The 25,686-nt window shown below is 40.5% G+C and overlaps 1 protein-coding gene across 1 annotated transcript; it reads right to left on the reverse strand.

Moving 5' to 3' along the window:
* Positions 1–3,199: 3,199 nt before the first annotated feature.
* LOC120032753 (zinc finger protein 180-like) lies at positions 3,200–24,478 on the reverse strand (the record flags this gene model as incomplete). Its single annotated transcript, XM_038978939.1, has 3 exons — positions 24,326–24,478; positions 3,853–4,257; positions 3,200–3,760 (listed from the first exon to the last, which is right to left on the reverse strand). Coding segments are annotated over exons 1-3 (1,119 nt in total), but the record flags the coding sequence as incomplete, so codon positions are not given.
* Positions 24,479–25,686: the final 1,208 nt, after the last annotated feature.

The raw sequence follows: 25,686 nt of genomic DNA on the forward strand, positions 1-25,686 counted from the left end.
AGAAGACACAACAGTAGTAGGCCTGATTACCAGCAATGATGAGACAGCCTACAGGGCGGAGGAGAGGGCCCTGGGAGTGTGGTGCCAGGAAAATAACCTCTCGCCCAACGTCAACAAAACAAAGGAGATGATCGTGGACTTCAGGAAACCGCAGAGGGAGCACTCCCCATATCCACATCGATGGGACCGCAGTGGAGAAGGTGTAAAGTTTAAAGTTCCTCGTCGTACACATCACTGAGAAACTGAAATGGTCCACCCACACAGAAACGTGGTGAAGAAGGCGCAACAGCAACTCTTCAACCTCAGGAGGCTGAAGAAATTTGGCTAGGCACCTAAAACCCTCACAAACATTTACAGGTGTACAATTGAGAGCATTCTGTCAGGCTGTATCTCCGCCTGGTATGGCAACTGCACTGCCCGTAACTGCACCCCCCCCCCCCCCCGGTGATGCGGTCTGCCCAACACATCACCGGGAGCAAACTACCTGCCCTCCAGGACATCTACAGCACCGATGTCACAGGAAGACCAAAAAGATCATCAAGGACAACAACCACCCGAGCCACTGCCTGTTCACCCCGTTATCATCCAGAAGGCGAGGTCAGTACAGCTGCATCAAAGCTGGGACCGAGAGACAGAAAAACAGCTTCTATCTCAAGGCCATCAGACTGTTAAATACTGTTAAATAGCCATCACTAGTACATTAGAGGCGGCTGCATTGACTTGGAATCACTGGCCACTTTAAAAATGGAACACTAGTCACTTTAATAATGTTGACATATTTTGCATTACTCATCTCATATGTATATACTGTATTCTATCCTATTCTACTGTATCTTATATATACTATATTCTATCCTATTCTACTGTATCTTAGTCTATGTATTACTCATCTCATATGTATATACTGTATTCTATCCTATTATACTGTATATTAGTCTATGTATTACTCATCTCATATGTATATACTGTATTCTATTCATTATCAAATACTAAGAGGGACCAAGAGTCTGTTGATTGGTCAGTCATTGGGTTCATTTGTTGAAATCTAATCAAGTTTTATTTATACAGCACATTTCAAACATGGATGCAACACAATGGCGTCAAAGGAAAAAACAAATTAAAAAATGAAATATTTAGTACACAACAAACAGAAGAATAACAACTGAAAGACTGATGGGCACCCTAAGGAAATGCCATTGATTAAAATATTAATTGGATGCAATATCCATCCCAAAATTCAAGCTTGTTTTTTTTAGGAGGGGCTCTGAAAGTCCAGTGAAAATTGACTGGTAACAACAACTGGGACCTAAAAGACACCCACCATGAGACCCACCTGGACCAGCTCAGGTGAAACACCTTCCCACTAACGAGATGGACAAGCCAGCACAAGTGTAACACATACTGACCAACGAGGTGACACCAATCAGTGCGTCCTACGTGCTAACGAGCTATACGTGCTAACGAGCTATACGTGCTAACGAGCTATACGTGCTAACGAGCTATACGTGCTAACGAGCTATACGTGCTAACGAGCTATACGTGCTAACGAGCTATACGTGCTAACGAGCTATACGTGCTAACGAGCTATACATTCTGAAGTCCAAACCTCAAAACCAAAGACTGTAACACCTTAAGAGAATGCGCACCACCAACAGAAAACAACTTCCATTTCACATTATAATAAACTACAACGCTTCACCTTCTACAATATAAACATGGTGTCTAACAACAATTAAAAACAAGATTTATTTTTCACACAAAGAAACCGAAAACTCACTAGCTTCTAGAACTCTCGTCCCCTTGAAACGAGCCCAAACAAAATTAATCTCCAATACGGAAAAACGTGAAGTCAAAATAAATTGTGATCCATGGCAACGCACTGGCTAAACTCAAAACACAAATCTTTTTGACTGCCCACCCTTGAGATAATCAGCAACCAAGTTGTCCTCACCACAGACATGTCTGATTTCAAGAGGAAAATCCTGCAATATCCATAGTAACTTTCCACCTAACTGCAGAGCTTCTCTCCCTTATCAGGGTTCACTCGAAAGGCATGTTGTTGGATCGGGGCCCAGTCCCCAATGTCATGCTCTAGTACATTTGGGTTGGCACATCTGAGAATGAATCCTGATATTCTAACATCAGGGCAACAATGTCAATATAATTGTATCCAAAAAATTGTCAGTTGGTTGCATGAATAAATATCACTACTAAATGTTATATGAAATATTTGATTGCATAGTTGCTAGGTGGGATAGCCCAATGTCAAAACACAGTTTTAACATCTCCAAATCAATAACCAATATGCAGAAACAGTTTGGGATAGGTTTTCAATTTAACATGTGGTATATACAAACATCTGCCACAATAATTGTATTTTTTAAAACAAGCTCCTTATAAACTGCACAAGCACCAAAAACGCTGTTGTTTTGACAAGTAGCAATAAATCACTGATATCAATTAGGGGGGAAATTAGGTTGTACGTGCTGTTGAAACTAACACAACAAAAAAAAACACATGGAAATGGGAGATATATTTAACCTCACTGGTTAGAGGACAACCTGCAGAAGACAGTCAGCTACATTTTAGTGATGCATTGAAATGTAGGAGACACTAAACAAAGGAACGCAACACTTATTTGTCATCACTCATCGATATCATGTTGAAATCAATTGTGCGAGAGGAGGGAGATGAGGTTGCACGTCCTGTTAAAACTAACAGCTCAAAAACCACACGGAATCTGGGAGAAATGTGTACATCCCTGGTTAGAGGACAATTTGTAGAAAACAGCTCGCTACATTTTGAGGTGTTGCATTTTGATTCAAGTGGGTCACCAACATGGTAAGTGTAACACAGCTCTTTTTGTGTTAGTCACTTTTTGTTAAATCAATAAATAGTACTCTTCCATTTCAGAGACTGGATTTTCCCCCTGAGGCTAATATCCATATCATGTTGAAATCAAATGATAAGGGGGCAAACGTTTACGCTTCTACATTGTGACATTATTCAAATACTCCTACTACAAATGTTAACATTCAACATTAATTCATTGATATCATGAAACAACTCCATGTATTTTCTGATGTTTGATCAGACACCTTTTATCAGAGTATCTCTTGTCACATTGATTACAGCTATAAGGTTTCTCTCCTGTGTGTGTTCTCTGGTGTAAAGTCAGCTGGCCAGATGTAGCAAAACTCTTCCCACATTGATCACAGGTATAAGGTTTCTCTCCTGTGTGTGTTCTCTGGTGTCGAGTCAGAATGCTGGATGTATTAAAACTCTTCCCACATTGACCACAGATATAAGATTTCTCACCTGTGTGTGTTCTCTGGTGTTGAGTCAGGCTGCTAGATGAGGAAAAACTCTTCCCACATTGACCACAGATATAAGATTTCTCTCCTGTGTGTGTTCTCTGGTGTACTTTTAGACTGCCAGACTGAACAAAACTCTTCCCACATTGACCACAGATATAAGATTTCTCTCCTGTGTGTGTTCTCTGGTGTGACATCAGGCTGCTTAGGCTAATAAAACTCTTCCCACATTCATGACAGCTATATGGTTTATCTCTTGTCTGTGTTATCTGGTGTGATACCAGGCTGCTTAGGTGAGTAAAAGTCTTCCCACATTCATTACAGCTATACGGTTTCTCTCCTGAGTGTGTTCTCTGGTGTGATATCAGGCTGCTTAGTTGAGTAAAACTCTTACCACATTGAGTACAGCTAAAAGATTTCTCTCCTGTGTGTGTTCTCTGGTGTATCTTCAGATGGTTAGATGTAAAAAATAAAAAAAACTCTTCCCACACTGAGTACAGCTATATGGTTTCTCTCCTGTGTGTGTTCTTTGGTGTACAATAAGATGGCTAGATGTATCAAAACTCTTCCCACATTCATCACAGCTATACGGTTTCTCTCCTGTGTGTGTTCTCTGGTGTGATATCAGGGTGCTTACCCGAGTAAAACTCTTCCCACATATACCACAGCTACAGATATAAGATTTCTCTCCTGTGTGTGTTCTCTGGTGTGATATCAGGCTGGTTGAATGAGTAAAACTCTTCCCACATTGAGTACAGCTATAAGGTTTCTCCACTGTGTGGATTCTCTGATGAATTTTAATGCCTGCTGAGGAGGTGAATCTCTTCCCTCCGTCAGAGCAGCAGCGAGGTTTCTTCCCTGTGGATCTCTGCGGGTGTTTCTTGAGGTGTTCTGATGTGGAGAGACTCTTCTCTGCCTTGTCAGCATCGTGAGGTTGTTGAGGCTCCCCAGAGGACCCACGTTAGTGCAGTCTCTCTCCTGTGTGAACAACAAAGTCAGACAGATGGTTAAACGCCCACAACAGCGGAAATCCACTGTAAGAAGTGATGCCAACAGCATAGCCATGAAGTACAACAATTGACGTCTGTAATGAATGTAATGACTATTTGACATTTGTCTTAAAATGAGCAAGAACAGTCATATTTTGTCTTGTTTTCACATTAGTAGTAACATCTAACCTTGTAGACTAGAAATAAGTTATTCATGTTGTTGAAACTGTAAGCGGTGTGCCAGACGACTTTTGGTCTCCAATATAGGCCCCTTTCTGTGTTTAATAAAATTGCGTCACGAGGGCGATGCAAATGCAATTTGGTTGTGGAAACTCCTCCCTGCTAATGAGGAAACCACTAGTTATGGATGTAGTATATCTCCAAATGAGGAAACCACTAGTTATGGGTGTAGTATATCTGCTAATGAGGAGAGGAAACCGCTAGTTATGGATGTAGTATATCTGCTAATGAGGAAACCACTAGTTATGGATGTAGTATATCTGCTAATGAGGAAACCACTAGTTATGGTTCTAGTATATCTGGTAATGAGGAAACCACTAGTTATGGATGAAGTATATCTGGTAATGAGGAAACCGCTAGTTATGGATGTAGTATATCTTGTTGTAGAAACTCCTCCCTGCTAATGAGGAAACCACTAGTTATGGATGTAGTATATCTGCTAATGAGGAGAGGAAACCGCAAGTTATGGGTGTAGTATATCTGCTAATGAGCAAACCACTAGTTATGGATGTAGTATATCTGCTAATGAGGAAACCACTAGTTATGGTTGTAGTATATCTGGTAATGAGGAAACCACTAGTTATGGATGAAGTATATCTGGTAATGAGGAAACCGCTAGTTATGGATGTAGTATATCTTGTTGTAGAAACTCCTCCCTGCTAATGAGGAAACCACTCGTTATGGATGTAGTATATCTGCTAATGAGGAGAGGAAACCGCTAGTTATGGATGTAGTATATCTGCTAATGAGGAAACCACTAGTTATGGTTGTAGTATATCTGGTAATGAGGAAATCACTAGTTATGGATGTAGCATATCTGGAAATGAGGAAACCACTATTTATGGGTGTAGTATATCTGCTAATGAGGAAAGGAAACCGCAAGTTATGGGTGTAGTATATCTGCTAATGAGGAAACCACTAGTTATGGATGTAGTATATCTGGTAATGAGGAAACCACTAGTTATGGATGTAGTATATCTGGTAATGAGGAAACCACTAGTTATGGATGTAGTATATCTGCTAATGAGGAAACCACTAGTTATGGATGTAGTATATCTGCTAATGAGGAAACCACTAGTTATGGACGTAGTATATCTGCTAATGAGGAAACCACTAGTTCTGGATGTAGTATATCTGCTAATGAGGAAACCACTAGTTATGGATGTAGTATATCTGCTAATGAGGAAACCACTATTTATGGGTGTAGTATATCTGCTAATGAGGAAACCACTAGTTATGGATGTGGTATATCTGCTAATGAGGAAACCACTAGTTATGGATGTAGTATATCTGCTAATGACGAAACCACTAGTTATGGATGTAGTATATCTGGTAATGAGGAAACCACTAGTTATGGATGTAGTATATCTGGTAATGAGGAAACCACTAGTTATGGATGTAGTATATCTGCTAATGAGGAAACCACTAGTTATGGATGTAGTATATCTGCTAATGAGGAAACCACTAGTTATGGACGTAGTATATCTGCTAATGAGGAAACCACTAGTTCTGGATGTAGTATATCTGCTAATGAGGAAACCACTAGTTATGGATGTAGTATATCTGCTAATGAGGAAACCACTAGTTATGGATGTGGTATATCTGCTAATGAGGAAACCACTAGTTATGGTTGTAGTATATCTGGTAATGAGGAAATCACTAGTTATGGATGTAGCATATCTGGTAATGAGGAAACCACTATTTATGGGTGTAGTATATCTGCTAATGAGGAGAGGAAACCGCAAGTTATGGGTGTAGTATATCTGCTAATGAGGAAACCACTAGTTATGGATGTAGTATATCTGGTAATGAGGAAACCAGAAGTTATGGATGTAGTATATCTGGTAATGAGGAAACCACTAGTTATGGATGTAGTATATCTGGTAATGAGGAAACCGATAGTTATGGATGTAGTATATCTGGTTGTAGAAACTCCTCCCTGCTAATTAGGAAACCGATAGTTATGAATGTAGTATATCTGGTAATGAGGAAACCACTAGTTATGGATGTGGTATATCTGCTAATGAGGAAACCACTAGTTATGGATGTGGTATATCTGCTAATGAGGAAACCACTAGTTATGGATGTGGTATATCTGCTAATGAGGAAACCACTAGTTATGGATGTAGTATATCTGCTAATGAGGAAACCACTAGTTATGGATGTGGTATATCTGCTAATGAGGAAACCACTAGTTATGGATGTGGTATATCTGGTAATGAGGAAACCACAAGTTATGGATGTAGTATATCTGGTAATGAGGAAACCGCTAGTTATGGATGTAGTATATCTGGTTGTAGAAACTCCTCCCTGCTAATGAGGAAACCACTAGTTATGGATGTAGTATATCTGCTAATGAGGAAACCACTAGTTATGGATGTAGTATATCTGCTAATGAGGAAACCACTAGTTATGGATGTGGTATATCTGCTAATGAGGAAACCACTAGTTATGGATGTGGTATATCTGGTAATGAGGAAACCACTAGTTATGGATGTAGTATATCTGGTAATGAGGAAACCACTAGTTATGGATGTAGTATATCTGCTAATGAGGAAACCACTAGTTATGGATGTAGTATATCTGCTAATGAGGAAACCACTAGTTATGGACGTAGTATATCTGCTAATGAGGAAACCACTAGTTATGGATTTAGTATATCTGCTAATGAGGAAACCACTAGTTATGGATGTAGTATATCTGCTAATGAGGAAACCACTAGTTATGGATGTGGTATATCTGCTAATGAGGAAACCACTAGTTATGGATGTAGTATATCTGGTAATGAGGAAACCACTAGTTATGGATGTAGTATATCTGCTAATGAGGAAACCACTACTTATGGATGTAGTATATCTGGTAATGAGGAAATCACTAGTTATGGATGTAGCATATCTGGTAATGAGGAAACCACTATTTATGGGTGTAGTATATCTGCTAATGAGGAGAGGAAACCGCAAGTTATGGGTGTAGTATATCTGCTAATGAGGAAACCACTAGTTATGGATGTAGTATATCTGGTAATGAGGAAACCACAAGTTATGGATGTAGTATATCTGGTAATGAGGAAACCACTAGTTATGGATGTAGTATATCTGGTAATGAGGAAACCGATAGTTATGGATGTAGTATATCTGGTTGTAGAAACTCCTCCCTGCTAATTAGGAAACCGATAGTTATGGATGTAGTATATCTGGTAATGAGGAAACCACTAGTTATGGATGTGGTATATCTGCTAATGATGAAACCACTAGTTATGGATGTAGTATATCTGCTAATGAGGAAACCACTAGTTATGGATGTAGTATATCTGGTAATGAGGAAACCACTAGTTATGGATGTAGTATATCTGGTAATGAGGAAACCACTAGTTATGGATGTAGTATATCTGCTAATGAGGAAACCACTAGTTATGGATGTAGTATATCTGGTAATGAGGACACCACTAGTTATGGATGTAGTATATCTGGTAATGAGGAAACCGATAGTTATGGATGTAGTGTATCTGGTTGTAGAAACTCCTCCCTGCTAATTAGGAAACCGATAGTTATGGATGTAGTATATCTGGTAATGAGGAAACCACGAGTTATGGATGTGGTATATCTGCTAATGAGGAAACCACTAGTTATGGATGTAGTATATCTGCTAATGAGGAAATCACTAGTTATGGATGTAGTATATGTGGTAATGAGGAAACCACTAGTTATGGGTGTGGTATATCTGCTAATGAGGAAACCACTAGTTATGGATGTAGTATATCTGCTAATGAGGAAACCACTAGTTATGGACGTAGTATATCTGCTAATGAGGAAACCACTAGTTCTGGATGTAGTATATCTGCTAATGAGGAGAGGAAACCACTAGTTATGGATGTAGTATATCTGGTAATGAGGAAACCACTAGTTATGGATGTAGTATATCTGGTAATGAGGAAACCACTGGTTATGGATGTAGTATATCTGGTAATGAGGAAACCACTAGTTATGGATGTAGTATATCTGGTAATGAGGAAACCGATAGTTATGGATGTAGTATATCTGGTTCTAGAAACTCCTCCCTGCTAATTAGGAAACCGATAGTTATGGATGTAGTATATCTGGTAATGAGGAAACCACTAGTTATGGATGTGGTATATCTGCTAATGAGGAAACCACTAGTTATGGATGTAGTATATCTGCTAATGAGGAAACCACTAGTTATGGATGTAGTATATCTGGTAATGAGGAAACCACTAGTTATGGATGTAGTATATCTCCAAATGAGGAAACCACTAGTTATGGATGTAGTATATCTGCTAATGAGGAAACCACTAGTTATGGATGTAGTATATCTGGTAATGAGGAAACCACTAGTTATGGATGTAGTATATCTGGTAATGAGGAAACCGATAGTTATGGATGTAGTATATCTGGTTGTAGAAACTCCTCCCTGCTAATTAGGAAACCGATAGTTATGGATGTAGTATATCTGGTAATGAGGAAACCACTAGTTATGGATGTGGTATATCTGCTAATGAGGAAACCACTAGTTATGGATGTAGTATATCTGCTAATGAGGAAACCACTAGTTATGGATGTAGTATATCTGGTAATGAGGAAACCACTAGTTATGGATGTGGTATATCTGCTAATGAGGAAACCACTAGTTATGGATGTAGTATATCTGGTAATGAGGAAACCACTAGTTATTGATGTAGTATATCTGCTAATGAGGAAACCACTAGTTATGGATGTGGTATATCTGCTAATGAGGAAACCACTAGTTATGGATGTAGTATATCTGGTAATGAGGAAACCACTAGTTATGGATGTAGTATATCTGGTAATGAGGAAACCACTAGTTATGGATGTAGTATATCTGGTAATGAGGAAACCACTAGTTATGGATGTAGTATATCTGCTAATGAGGAAACCACTAGTTATGGATGTAGTATATCTGGTAATGAGGACACCACTAGTTATGGATGTAGTATATCTGGTAATGAGGAAACCGATAGTTATGGATGTAGTGTATCTGGTTGTAGAAACTCCTCCCTGCTAATTAGGAAACCGATAGTTATGGATGTAGTATATCTGGTAATGAGGAAACCACGAGTTATGGATGTGGTATATCTGCTAATGAGGAAACCACTAGTTATGGATGTAGTATATCTGCTAATGAGGAAATCACTAGTTATGGATGTAGTATATGTGGTAATGAGGAAACCACTAGTTATGGGTGTGGTATATCTGCTAATGAGGAAACCACTAGTTATGGATGTAGTATATCTGCTAATGAGGAAACCACTAGTTATGGACGTAGTATATCTGCTAATGAGGAAACCACTAGTTCTGGATGTAGTATATCTGCTAATGAGGAGAGGAAACCACTAGTTATGGATGTAGTATATCTGGTAATGAGGAAACCACTAGTTATGGATGTAGTATATCTGGTAATGAGGAAACCACTGGTTATGGATGTAGTATATCTGGTAATGAGGAAACCACTAGTTATGGATGTAGTATATCTGGTAATGAGGAAACCGATAGTTATGGATGTAGTATATCTGGTTCTAGAAACTCCTCCCTGCTAATTAGGAAACCGATAGTTATGGATGTAGTATATCTGGTAATGAGGAAACCACTAGTTATGGATGTGGTATATCTGCTAATGAGGAAACCACTAGTTATGGATGTAGTATATCTGCTAATGAGGAAACCACTAGTTATGGATGTAGTATATCTGGTAATGAGGAAACCACTAGTTATGGATGTAGTATATCTCCAAATGAGGAAACCACTAGTTATGGATGTAGTATATCTGCTAATGAGGAAACCACTAGTTATGGATGTAGTATATCTGGTAATGAGGAAACCACTAGTTATGGATGTAGTATATCTGGTAATGAGGAAACCGATAGTTATGGATGTAGTATATCTGGTTGTAGAAACTCCTCCCTGCTAATTAGGAAACCGATAGTTATGGATGTAGTATATCTGGTAATGAGGAAACCACTAGTTATGGATGTGGTATATCTGCTAATGAGGAAACCACTAGTTATGGATGTAGTATATCTGCTAATGAGGAAACCACTAGTTATGGATGTAGTATATCTGGTAATGAGGAAACCACTAGTTATGGATGTGGTATATCTGCTAATGAGGAAACCACTAGTTATGGATGTAGTATATCTGGTAATGAGGAAACCACTAGTTATTGATGTAGTATATCTGCTAATGAGGAAACCACTAGTTATGGATGTGGTATATCTGCTAATGAGGAAACCACTAGTTATGGATGTAGTATATCTGGTAATGAGGAAACCACTAGTTATGGATGTAGTGTATCTGGTTGTAGAAACTCCTCCCTGCTAATGAGGAAACCAGACACTTCAGAACAAACTTCCTTTAGATGTTTTGGGGGAAACAATGTTACTTTGGTTACTGTTGTTCCATGTTGTGAATGTTTTCCAATGTGTTACTATGGTTACTGTTGCTCCATGTTGTGAATGTTATCCAATGTGTTACTATGGGTTATAGCAGTGTGGCCTAATAATTTGACATAAATTAACTTTGATACTTCAAGGAGTCTTAAAATTCCCTTCATGATGTAGGGTGTTTCTACAGTACTATACTGGGGAAGCCCTTCATGTTGGAGGGTTTTTCTACAGTACTATACTGGGGAAGCCCTTCATGTTGGAGGGTTTTTCTACAGTACTATACTGGGGAAGCCCTTCATGTTGGAGGGTGTTTCTACAGTACTATACTGGGGAAGCCCTTCATGTTGGAGGGTGTTTCTACAGTACTATACTGGGGAAGCCCTTCATGTTATTTAAACCTTCGTAAAACAATTCCATATAGCTTAGAAGGACCTCCCCCTCAGACAAGGCTTAGACTGTAATGGGTTAAAACTATCTGAAACTTACATGACTCTGAGACTAGTTATCCTAGGATCTAACATTACTCTGAGACTAGTTATCCTGGGATCTAACATTACTCTTAGACTAGTTATCCTGGGATCGTAGATCTTACATTACTCAGACTAGTTATCCTGGGGATTAGTTTTAATACATTAGCAAAAAAATCTAAACCTGTTTTTGCTTTGGCATTAAGGGGTATTGGATTGGCATTATGGGGTATTGGATTGGCATTGTGGGGTATTGTGATGGCATTGTGGGGTATTGTGATGGCATTATAGGGTATTGTGATGGCATTGTGGGGTATTGTGATGGCATTATGGGGTATTGTGATGGCATTATGGGGTATTGTGATGGCATTATGGGGTATTGTGTGTAGATTGATGAGGATTTAAAAAATAATAATACATTTTAGAATAAAGGGATGCACCGATATCACATTTTTGGCCAATATTTTCCTTGCCCCAAAAAACGATACCGATAACCGATATTTAAAATTTTAGCGGCCTTTTAACATTCTAGTACAGTTAAAAAGTTAAACACACACACGGACGCAGCGGTCTAAGTCACTGCATCTCAGTGCAAGAGGCATCACTACAGTCCCTGGTTCCAATCCAGGCTATATCACATCAGGCCGTGATTGGGAGACCCATAGTAGTTGTCTGTTATTGGTGTAGAGGGAACGACAAAGGAGATGGATCCCACAGTAGTTGTCTATTATTGGTGTAGAGCGGACAACAAAGCAGAGGGATCCCACAGTAGTTGTCTGTTATTGGTGTAGAGAGGAAGACAAAGGGAGAGGTATCCCACATGTGGATAGGAAGACACAAATTATCATTATTACTGGAAAATATTCATTTAAAATCCAGGAATTGAACAACTTTAGCTCTCTAGGTCATGCTAGTAGGCTACAGTAGGTTCTATCTCTCTAGGTCATGTCAGTAGGTTACAGTAGGTTGTAACTCTCTAGGTCATGCCAGTAGGTTACAGTAGGTTGTATCTCTCTAGGTCATGCCAGTAGGTTACAGTAGGTTGTATCTCTCTAGGTCATGCCAGTAGGTTACAGTAGGTTGTATCTCTCTAGGTCATGCCAGGATGCTACAGTAGGTTGTATCTCTCTAGGTCATGCCAGTAGGCTACAGTAGGTTGTAACTCTCTAGGTCATGCCAGTAGGTTACAGTAGGTTGTATCCAAGTGGAAACAATTATCAACCCAATGTGGAAAGTGTCAAATTTGGTCAACAACAAAATGAATGGCTTATTTGCTACGTGAGGTTTACTTGATCCAACATACGTTTCGTAATGCTTAAGTTGTTATGTGGACACGTGACATACCGACAACTTTGACAAAAACACTATAGGAGTTGTCTCCAGATCGCTATGCATATTCATGCTAATAGCTTAGCATCTCTCTCCACTGAATACAGGCGGTTGACGACAACAACCCTCATAGAATATAAACAATAGATTACAATAATAAGATTAATCCACCAATCCAAAGAAAGGATAGGCGGGAGATAGACAACCCGCAGTGCCGCTTTGTGGACAACTACTCCCCTTGTGAGGGCGGAGAGACATCTTGTCAGTATATCCATAATCTTTGTTGTAGCCAATCCAACTCTCGCATGGCACTATTGGGGGGCACGGTGTGTAGTAAAACATCACTACATGACAATCACTACATGCAGTGCCCCTCAGTCTGTGGTCAGCAGATAGACCCTTCTCAAATATATATGTTAAGTCACTTTTTGGAAACGGAACAGAGAAAACAAGGGGTAGCTTGCTGTCTAGTCGTCTGATTCTAGACATATCAGTCATCATCCTGGTTCCTCCGTTGAAGAGGTATTGACGAGCCAACTCCGAATATCGAAAGTAAAAAACGAATTTAAGGCGGTACTTACTGGTGTTAAACAGATCTCCTATCTCCACCTCTTCATCTTTCAATGTGACAGTAATCTCCCCTTCCTTCTTCACTCCAAAAACTGCATCCTCTTCTTTTACTGTAACATCCTCCTCCTCTTTCACTCTGAACGCATCTTCCTTTCTTTCACTGAAACGTCTTTCTCCTCCTCTTTCACTCTGAACGCGTCTTCCTCTTCTTTCACTGAAACGTCTTTCTCTTCTTCTTTCAGGGTAACAGCCTCACCCTCTACTTCTTGTTTTACTGTGACATCCTCCTCCTCTTTCACGACAATGTTCAGCCCCAGAGCTTCTTTCTCCGTCTCTTCTTTAACAGGAGGGGAGAAGTTTAGGGAGCTCATGTTCGGGGATGTTAGCTAGCTATCATTAGCGACTAGGCTAGTGCTAATTTAACCAGTCAGCTACTATAGCTGACTAATACAAAATAACGTAATATTAAATTAAATAGGTTAACAAGTAGATACGACAGAAGTGTGTCTAAAACACAGTAGGTAATATACACCGAAAGCGTATAAATAGCTTGAATCTTTCGGCTATGTTGGCTAGCAAGCTACCGAGGTGGTCGACGAGCTGTTTCTGAAGAACCGTCCACTAGATTATACGTCACGGCAGCAGCATCGCCTGAAAGACGCACATCGCCGTCTGCTGACTGGAGTGGGAAACGCAGTTGAGGATCATATTTTATTTTCAAAGATTATTTTAGATGGATTTAATTAAATAATACTATTATATTGAGACATACAAAGACAGGAATGTGTTGATTGATTAGTGCGAATAAAAAATGTTTACCACAGCATATTTAAGGCAGTTTCATTAAGTTATACTACATCTAAATTAGCAGCTAGCTACTGTAGGTCTATACTGCTCCGACATGGTGTAATAATACATCATATAGATGTTTATAATGAACAGACTAGGTCTATACTGCTCCTACATGGTGTAACAATACATCATGTAGATGTATATAATGAACAGACTAGGTCTATACTGCTCCTACATGGTGTAACAATACATCATGTAGATGTATATAATGAACAGACTAGGTCTATCCTGCTCCTACATGGTGTAACAATACATCATGTAGACGTACACTACCGTTCAAAAGTTTGGGGTCCTTGTTTTTACCTGTTTTTGCTTTGTCATTATGGGGCAATGTGATGTCTTATGGGGTATTGTGATGTCATTATTGGGTATTGTGTAGATTGATGAGGGGGAAAAACGATTTAATCAATTTTAGAATAAGGCTGTAACGTAACAAAATGTGGAAAAAGTGAAGGGGTCTGAATGCTTTCCGAATGCATTATATATATAGGGGCAGTACTTAGTGACATCACTTCATGAAACAGGGGGTACAAATATATAACATAGATTCACAATATCAACATTCAATGTATCAAAATATATGACCCAGCTGGAAGTGGAAACGCCAGCCCAGTCACAATCCTAGAGGTTCACTGATGATCAACCTCCTCCTTCACATCTGACTCCTGATAATCAAACTCCTCCTTCACATCTGACTCCTGATGATCAACCTCCTCCTTCACATCTGACTCCTGATGATCAACCTCCTCCTTCACATCTGACTCCAGTGATCAATCCAGAGCGTCTTCTTTTGGGGGGAATCCCGATGGACGACGTCATCCAATAGGCCGTCATCACCACCACCGCCCACAAGTTAATTGTCATTGAGGTTATTAATGGGAAGAACATTAGCAATATGTCCTGTCTGGTAACTTGTCTCGTTCAATGGATTTACATTGGCAGGTGCACAGGGAGAAACCCCATAAAAAAAACTCAGTTGATTTCAAACGGAGGAAAAACTTTAAGTCTTTAACTGTAAGTCTTTAACTGTATCAAAGTCTGTGGCCTGTGATGTTGGGACAAATGATAGTCCCTTATTATACAAGAGACAAAATTCACAAATTCTACAGCACAATGGCAGAGTCATGTCTTCAGTGTAAAACTAACAATGACTCAAAAATCCTTCTTGGATTGTTATGATGTCATAAAGTTATGGGCGGAGTTAGAAAGTTGGCTGTCAGAAGTACAGTTATACAATGTAAAATTACTTTTAATCTGTCTGTCTGTATATTTCAAAACATGGCATTTGAGGGTGTAGTGAGATACCCCAGAGTTGGACGATACTTTTCTCATCAATCATCTTAAATATTATACTTAATTAAAACCTGGAAATCAACCAATCCTCTGTTGTTAATTCAATGGAAACGTAAAATGCTTTATTATCTAAAAGTTGAAAGTTGCAATGGAGAGAAATAAAATGGTGCTGATGCGGGCGCTGGAGATGGAGGTGTGTTCTAGTGGGTCTGGGCAGGTGTGATGTAGTTAATGTTTCTATGATGTTGTTTGTATGTGTATGTTTTGTATTGTTTATAAAATATCAAATAAAATATGAAAACATTTCCAATGCAAAATAACACCTCACAGTTGTATTTTTGGAGTTATTACATTAAACCAATCAGAATTTAGAAGAATTCCAAAGTCAGGTGTGAAGTAATATGGAGGACCAGCCTATGATGTATACTACAACAGAAATAACTTAAAATATATAACTTTATATTAAACCAATAATTTGCACTCATGACTTGAGTGATTAAAGTAAACCACAGTTTTTAAATACATAATGCCATCTAACCAAATATCAAAGAATGTTAGCTATATGCAGTTATCTTAGCCAGCCAGCTAACGTTAGCTATATGCAGTTATCTTAGCCAGCCAGCTAACATTAGCTATATGCTGTTATCTTAGCCAGCCAGCTAACGTTAGCTATATGCAGTTATCTTAGCCAGCCAGCTAACGTTAGCTATATGCAGTTATCTTAGCCAGCCAGCTAACATGACCTGAATGCAGTTATCTTAGCCAGCCAGCTAACATTAGCTATATGCAGTTATCTTAGCCAGCCAGCTAACATTAGCTGTATGCAGTTATATTAGCCAGCCAGCTAACATTAGCTATATGCAGTTATCTTAGCCAGCCAGCTAACATTAGCTTTATGCAGTTATCTACATGCAGTTAGCCAACCAGCTAACGTTGGCTATTTAGCCAACTAGCTATTAGCCTAACCAGCGTAGCCAACCAGCATGGTTATTGTCAGCGAGACCAACTAACGTTACCGGGGGAAAAAGTTACAAAACTCCCGTAGTCTAATTCACAGAAAACATGCTGAAAAGTAGTGATGGGGAAACAAAGCTTCCTGAATCATTGGCTCTTTCCAGCCAATTGTGTCAAAAATAGGTTCATTACTCAAGGTTTTGAGCGAAACAGAATTTAGAACAGCCACATTTTTATAGATGACGTCCCACACCGTAGCAGCGTAGCCTTCATGTCTTCTACTAAACCACTGGCCTTGATCGAGAGCATCAAATCCATGCTGCATTGTGGGTAAATTGACTGGCTGACTGATTTATAAATAATAATGAGTAGTTATTTATGATGTATAGTGATTTGTAGATCAGTCAGTTGGCAGTCGCCTGCAGTGTCGAACAAGCCCAATACCAAACCAATCAGGTGGTTGTTCGACGAAATGTAGCTTCAGACGTCATTGATGACGTGCTGCTGATAAAGTGATACAGGCATCAGCACACTGCTTTGAATGATTGGTTAGTGATTTGGACGCATGGCTCGTAGCTCCGGTATCAAACGTAACATATCGACAAGTTGACAAAACATAAAGGCTATCAAAATATATCAAATTAACCTGGGAAATTACTCAATGTCCCCCTCTGGTGGCGAAGAAGTATAATACACCTAAACTAACAAAACCGGGCAAATAAACTGGCTGGTGTTCATGAGTTTATAAAACATATACTTTATACATTTGTCATAAATGACCTGCATTGATGGAACACACAGTGTGGATGAATGATCAGTAGTCGACAGGGTAAAAATAGCACTCCTAAAGAAGATGCATTTTCCAGTTAGATACCAACTTGAAAGAGGGAACTTTAGCATAAAACCCACATGGAAAACTGAGATTCGGCAAATAACGTATAAAGAGGCTTATTTGACGCCAAACCAACAACAGTAGTTACTAAAACATAAATTGCTAATGTACGATGTAAAAGTATACTATTATAGTTGACTATTCAATTTTCAACACACCCACAGCAATTCTCCATAAATCTGCTGTGGATTACCCAGAATCCCGAAATAAATTAATACATATGTGATAATTCAAAAACATAACTGGTTGTGCTTATAGAGAACCAGATCGTGACTACAACTAAGTTACTATTAAGCATTTAACCACACTGTGTTGTTACACTGGTGAGTAAAAACTCATGCTTCCTACACTAACTTTTTGGCTGAACATTGTAATATATATTTTACGTCACACTAGCGTCATTGTCTTAAAGTCGCACATCTCCATCGCAGTCAGAGGTTCAGACAACTGCGTTACCCACTCCAGTCAGCAGATGGCGGTGTGCGATTTTAAGGCAATGCTGTTAGTGTGACGTATAATCTAGTGGACGGAACGCTTCTTCAACAGCAACAACAGTTAGTCAGCCACCTCGGTAGCTTGCTAGCCAAAATAGCCGAACCAATAAAGCTCTTTAGACGCTTTCGTGTATATTAGCCACTGTGTTTTAAACCCACTTCTGTCCTCTAGTTAGTTATCCGATTTAATTTTATATTTACGGTGTTATTATTTAGCTAGTGGTCTGGTTAAGTTAGCATTAGCCTAGCTAACATCCCGACCATGCGGTCACTAAGCTACTCTCTTCCTGCTACAGAAGAGGAGGATATCACAGTAAAACAAGAAGTAGAGGGTGAGGCCGTTACTGTGAAAGAAGAGGAAGACGCGTTCAGAGTGAAAGAGGAGGAGGATGTTACAGTAAAAGGAGAGGAGGATGCAGTTTATGGAGTGAAAGAGGAGGAGGGAGAGATGACTGTTACATCGAAAAAGGAGGAAGAAGAGGAGGAAACTGGATATCTGGTCCCGGTTTCCCAAACGCATCTTAAGGCATCCAATGGTTCTAACGGTGAACTTACCAAGAAGATGGTTTTGAGAAACCGTTCCCTGATTAACACTAGTAAGTACTGTCTTAAAAACAGAGGCACAAACTCTGCAGTTGTTCAACTGATGTTTGGTGTTAAAGGGGAAATCTGCAATTGCTACATCCATATTGTGACTTTTTAATTATTTATTTATAGCCATTGATTCTTGAAGAATATAACACATGCTTCATGAGCTTAGTTCAACTGTTGTACCCCATCAGAACCCAAATAAGCTTTTTTTACTCAAATGTTTAGAAACAATGTAAATCAACACTGTATAGCCTCAACATGGTTAAAACATGGTTAAAACTATAATGTTGATATCATGGATGGTCAGTCCTTGCATCCATATGTCTGTCTGTAGTTACATTTCTCCAACCCAATAATCATCTTATTACCAAAACAGTGGTGGAATGACAGATTTGTTATTGTTTGAACTGCAGATTGCTGGGTTGTATGGGTTTTTTAAACCGCAACAAAATGGCTGTCCAGAGACCTGGTTTGGTAAACAGCTGAGGGATGGGGGAAGGAGAAGTGTAACCACTCTCAAATTCATAGAAAACGATATTGTAGAAACTGTAACCCAACACCTAGCGACCTCGTCAAGAAGTTCAGACATCTTGGCGTAACAGTTATAAGGTGTTGACTTGACAGTCACTGGACCCAGGTTTGAGTTCAGCTCAGGGCTACCGCCTGAATTCACTACACTATGAATACAATGACTGGCCATCCATGATGTCATAATGATAGTTTAACCAGGTTTCTAGGCTATATAGTATATTCCAGAATTCATCCATGATGTCATAATGATAGTTTAACTTCTTTGATATAGGGGGCAGAATTTTCACTTTTGGATGAATTGCGTGCCCATAGTGAACTGCCTCCTACTCTGTCCCAGATGCTAATATATGCATATTATTATTACTATTGGATAGAAAACACACTGAAGTTTCTAAAACTGTTTGAATGATGTCTGTGAGTATAACAGAACTCATATGGCAGGCAAAAACCTGAGAAAAAATCCAAACAGGAAGTGAGAATTCTGAGAGTGGTCGATGTTAACTTGTTTGGGCTGCAGGGGCAGTATTGAGTAGCCTGGATAAAAGGTGCCCATTTCAAACGGCCTCGTACTCAATTCTTGCTCGTACAATATGCATATTATTATTACTATTGGATAGAAAACACTATCTAGTTTCTAAAACCGTTTGAATTATATCTGTGAGTAAAACAGAACTCATTTTGCAGCAAACTTCCTGACAGGAAGTGGAAAATCTGAAATCGATGCTCTGTTCTAGGGCCTGCCTATAAATGTCCTTGATATATATCAGTATACATGCACTTCATACGTCTTCCACTAGACGTCGACAGGCAGTGAGAGAAGAAATGGAGTGTATAACTTGATCTGGGGTCGAATAAAAGCTCTTTGTATGACGTGTCACCAGTTTCCTGTTTTCTGGAGAGCGCGTGAAGGGACCTGGTTTTGCCTTCTGTAAAGCTGCCGTTATAGAAGACTAATATCTCCGGCTTTGATTTTATTTGATACATGTGACAATATCATCGTAAAGTATGTTTTTTCAATATAGTTTTATTAGATTATTGAAATTTTTTCGGGACGTTAGGCGTGTTGCTTTGTCTGCGTATGTTCTGGAAGGAGAGCTTCGCGCCACTTTGCTAGCTTTCCGTGCTAATTGACTGGAGAAGAGGACATTCTAAATCCAAACAACGATTGTTCTGGACAAAGGACCCCTTGTACAACATTCTGATGGAAGATCATCAAAAGTAGGACCCATTTTATGATGTTATTTCATATATCTGTCGTACATGTGTACTAGTAGTTTGCGGCCAGGTTTTGGGCACGCTCTCGCCATAACGTATTTTTAGAATTCTAACACGGCGATTGCATTAAGAACTAGTGTATCTATCATTTCCTATACAACATGTATTTTTTAGTTATGTTTATGAATAGTTATTTGGTCAGAATATGTGAGTGTCAGAAAAATATCCGGACGTTGTGGGAAAAAGTAGCTACGTTAGCACAATGTATAACCACTGATTCCAGCTCTAAATATGCACATTTTCGAACAAAACATAAGTGTATGTATAACCTGATGTTAAAGGACTGTCATCTGATGAAGCTTATCAAGGTTAGTCAAAAAGTATATATCTTTTGCTGGTTTGTTACGATCGCTAACTTTTGCTGCTGGGGAATGGCTTGTGTTTCTGGCTATTGTGGTAAGCTAATATAATGCTATATTGTGTTTTCGCTGTAAAACACTTAAGAAATCGGAAATATTGTCTGGAATCACAAGATGCCTGTCTTTCATTTGCTGTACACCATGTATTTTTCAGAAATGTTTTATGATGAGTATTTAGGTATTTGACGTTGGTGTCTGTAATTACTCTGGCTGCTTCGGTGCTATTTCTGACGGTAGCTGTGATGGTAGCTGCAATGTAAAACTGATTTATAGCTCAAAGCTGTTGATAAGTCATTGTATAATATTCAGCCAATTTTTGTTCATGCCCTTACATTAAATGCAAGACATACCTAGATTCAATTACATTCATGAATTGGTTTGAAACCTTTGTTTTAAACCCTTCTCAAAGTTGGTACCTTGACGGATTTGTAAAAAATGGTTTGTCATGAAACAATATTTTGTATTTATTTAAATGTAACCTTTATTTAACTAGGCAAGTCAGTTAACTTCTCTAGGGTATGTGGGACGCTAGCGTCAACAGCCAGTGAAACTGCAGGGCGCCAAATTCAAAACAACAGAAATCCCATAATTTAAATTCCTCAAACATACAAGTATTTTACACCATTTTAAAGGACAGAGGGCGCTGTTTTCACTTTGGGGGAAAATCGTGCCCAATTTAAACGGCCTCGTACTCAATTCTTGCTCGTACAATATGCATATTATTATTACTATTGGATAGAAAACACTCTCTAGTTTCTAAAACCGTTTGAATTATATCTGTGAGTAAAACAGAACTCATTTGGCACAAACTTCCTGACCAGGAAGTGGAAAATCTGAAATCGATGCTCTCTTCTGGGTCCTGCCTATAAATGGGCATGATACGTATTAGTATACATGCACGTCATACACCTTCCCCTGGATGTCAAGAGGCAGTGAGAGAAGAAATGGAGTGTTTATCTTGGTCTGAGATGGAATAAATCCTCTTGGAATGACGTGTCACCCATTTCCTGTTTTCTGGAAAGCGCGAGGTTGGACCTGGAATTGCCTTCTGAAAAGCTTTCGTTATAGGCGACTACTATCTCCGGCTTTGATTTTATTTGATACATGTGACAATATCATCGTAAAGTATGTTTTTTCAATATAGTTTTATTAGACTATTGAAATTTATTCGGGACGTTAGGCGTGTTGCGTTGTGTGCCTTTGTTCAGAAAGGAGAGCTTCGCGCCACTTGGCTAGTGCGCTTGCTAATTCAAGAGGGAAAAAGGACATTCTAAATCCAAACAACGATTGTTCTTGACAAAGGACATCTTGTACAACATTCTGATGGAAGATCAGCAAAAGTAGGACCTATTTTATGATGCTATTTCATATATCTGTCGAACTGTGTACTATTAGTTTTGCGCCCAGGTTTTGGGCACTCGGTCGCCTTAACGTAAGCCTTATGTCGTAATGAAGTTATTTTTAGAATTCTAACACGGCGATTGCATTAAGAACTAGTGTATCTATCATTTCCTATACAACATGTATTTTTTAGTTATGTTTATGAATAGCTATTTGGTCAGAATATGTGAGTGTAAGAAAAATATCCGGACGTTGTGGGAAAAAGTAGCTACGTTAGCACAATGTATAACCACTGATTTCAGCTCTAAATATGCAAATTTTCGAACAAAACATAAGTGTATGTATAACCTGATGTTATAGGACTGTCATCTGATGAAGCATATCAAGGTTAGTCAAAAATTATATATATTTTACTGGTTTGTTACGATCGCTAACTTTTGCTGCTGGGAAATGGCTTGTGTTTCTGGCTATTGTGGTAAGCTAATATAACGCTATATTGTGTTTTCGCTGTAAAACACTTAAGAAATCGGAAATATTGTCTGGAATCACAAGATGCCTGTCTTTCATTTGCTCTACACTATGTATTTTTCAGAAATGTTTTATGATGAGTATTTAGGTATTTGGCGTTGGTGTCTGTAATTATTCTGTCTGCTTTCGGTGCAATTTCTGATTGTAGCTGCAATGTAAACTATGATTTATACCTGCACATATGCACATTTTTCGAACAAAACATAGATTTATTGAATAACATGTTATAAGACTGTCATCGGATGAAGTTGTTTGTTGGTTAGTTTGGTTGGTTCTTGGTTAGTTAGGTTGGCTTTGTGCATGCTACCTGTGCTGTGAAAAATGTCTGTCCTTTTTTGTATTTGGTGGTGAGCTAACATAAATATACGTGCTGTTTTCGCTGTAAAACATTTTAAAAATCGGACATGTTGGCTGGATTCACAAGATGTGTACCTTTCATTTGCTGTATTGGACTTGTTAATGTGTGAAAGTTAAATATTTCTAAAAAATATATTTTGAATTTCGCGCTCTGCCTTTTCAGTGGAATGTGGGAGGAGTTCCGCTGGCGGAACGCCAGAGCAGTACAGGTTAAAGATACACTTGTTGTAAATCCAGCCACAGTGTCCGATTTCAAAAAGGTTTTACGACAAAAGCACACCAAACGATTGTTAGGTCAGAGCCAAGTCACAGAAAAAGCCAGCCATTTTTTCCAGCCAAAGAGAGGAGTAACAAAAAGCAGAAATAGAGATAAAATTAATCACTAACCTTTGATGATCTTCATCAGATGACACTCGTAGGACTTCATGTTACACAATACATGTATGTTTTGTTCTGTAAAGTTCATATTTATATCCAAAAATCGGAGTTTAGGCGGGACACTACTGTTTCACTTGGCCAAAAGCCAGAGAAAATGCAGAGCGCCAAATTCAAACGCTGCTTCGATGGTGGCTGTTGTCGTTGTGTTGCTGGTTCGAGCCCAGGGAGGAGCAAGGAGAGGGACGGAAGCTATACTGTTATACTTGCAATACTAAAGTGCCTATAAGAACATCCAATAGTCAAAGGTGTCACGAATACTACCGAAGGTGGCTCCCCTTCCTGTTCGGGTGGCGCTCGGCGGTCGTCGTCGCCGGTCTACTAGCTGCCACCGATCCCTTTTTCCTTTTCGTTTATGTCTGTCTAATTGTTTTCACCTGTTCCTTGTTGGGGTTTTGGGATGGGTACTATTTAGGTTCGTTTTGCCCGCTAGTGTTTGTGCGGGCTTATTTAGTTGTTACGTGTGGTGATGTTGCATGTCTGTTTTTGGGGTTTCGCTGTCCAGTGTTGGTAACAAGGTTTTGGGGTTTGTGTTGCGCCAGTGTTTTGGCATTCACCCATGTTTGGACCTGTTACGTTTTTCGAAGGACATTAAAGCGTTTTCCCGTACATTTCGCTCTCTGCAGTTGACTCCTCATTCCCTTCACTCACCCGTCGTTACAGAAGCCCGCACCTCCAGATGGAGTCAGCAGGAGCAGCGACCACCCCTCTCCCCACGATGGAGGAGAGAGTCCTTCATCATACGTCCATCCTCCATCGCATTGGATCAGCAATGGATCAGATGATGGAGAGGATGGACCGTTGGGAGAGGAGTGGTCTCCCTACTACCCCACCTACCCTCCCACCAGCAACTCTACCATCTCCTCCAGCGGGATCCGGTGCCAGCGCCCTGCGCATCACGCCTCCGAGGGAGTACGATGGAGCAGCGGTTGGGTGCCAGGGATTTCTGCTACAACTTGATCTCTACCTGGCCACCATTCGGCCTGCTCCCTCGGACGAGGGGAGCGTGAGTGTCCTCATTTCCTGTCTGACGGGTAGGGCCCTGGAGTGGGCCAACGCTGTCTGGAATGGGCCCGACTCAGCGAGGGGTCACTACCTGGAGTAGTGAGAGGTTGAGAGGTTGTTCCATCTCCGGCAGGGGACGAGGAGCGCGACTATACGACACTGATGACCGGTCCATCGATCCTACTCCCATCATTCCGGCGTCCAAGCTGGTAGCACCGGTAGTATGGGAGGTGGACGCGGACATCGAGCGGGCACTAAGAGAGGAACCTGCGCCTCCACAGTGCCCGGAGGGTCGTAGGTATGTGCCGCTCGCTGTTCGTGATCAATTGATTCGATGGGCTCATAGTCTACCCTCCTCAGGTCACCTGGGTATTTCAAGGACAGTGCGAAGTCTTAGAGTGAAGTACTGGTGGCCTACCTTGGTGAGAGACGTGCGATTCTATGTCTCCTCCTGTTCGGTTTGCGCCCAGAGTAAGGCTCCTAGGCATTTGCCACGAGGGAAATTACAACCCCTCCCCGTTCCACAACGGCCGTGGTCCCATCTATCGGTGGATTTTCTTACTGATCTTCCCCTGTCTCAGGGGAACACGACGATCCTGGTCGTTGTGGATCGGTTCTCTAAGTCCTGCCGTCTTATCACGTTGCCCGGTCTCCCTACGGCCCTGCAGACTGCGGAGGCACTATTCACCCATGTCTTCCGGCACTACGGGGTGCCCGAGGATATCGTTTCTGATCGGTGTCCCCAGTTCACGTCCAGAGTATGGAAGGCGTTTATGGAGCGTCTGGGGGTCTCGGTCAGCCTGACCTCGGGTTATCACCCGGAGAGTAATGGGCAGGTGGAGAGAGTGAACCAGGAGGTGGGTAGGTTTCTGCGGTCGTATTGCCAGGACCGGCCAGGGGAGTGGTCAAGATACATCCCCTGGGCAGAGATGGCCCAGAACTCACTAAGCCACTCCTCTACCAACATGTCACCATTTGAGTGTGTGTTGGGGTACCAGCCGGTTCTGGCACCATGGCATCAGAGCCAGACCGAGGCTCCTGCGGTGGAGGAGTGGGTGCAGCGCTCTAAGGAGACCTGGAGAGCCGTCCAGGAGTCATTGCGTCAGGCGAGTGGACGGCAGAAGAAGAGCGCTGACCGTCACCGCAGTGAGGCTCCCGTGTTTGCACCGGGGGACAGGGTTTGGCTCTCGACCCGAAACCTGCCCCTCCGCCTGCCCTGCCGGAAGCTGGGTCCGCAGTGTGTAGGGCCATTTAAAGTCCTGAGGAGAATAAACGAGGTGTGTTATCGATTGTTACTTCCTTCGTATTATCGTATTAACCCCTCGTTTCATGTGTCTCTCCTCAGGCCGGTGGTAGCTGGTCCCATGCAGGAAGGTGAGGTTCCGGAGGTCCCTCCGCCCCCTCTGGACATAGAGGGGTCCCCGGCGTACACGATACGGTCCATTCTGGACT

The sequence above is a fragment of the Salvelinus namaycush genome, chromosome 39, assembly GCF_016432855.1.
Source record: "Salvelinus namaycush isolate Seneca chromosome 39, SaNama_1.0, whole genome shotgun sequence".
Taxonomy (NCBI): domain Eukaryota; kingdom Metazoa; phylum Chordata; class Actinopteri; order Salmoniformes; family Salmonidae; genus Salvelinus; species Salvelinus namaycush.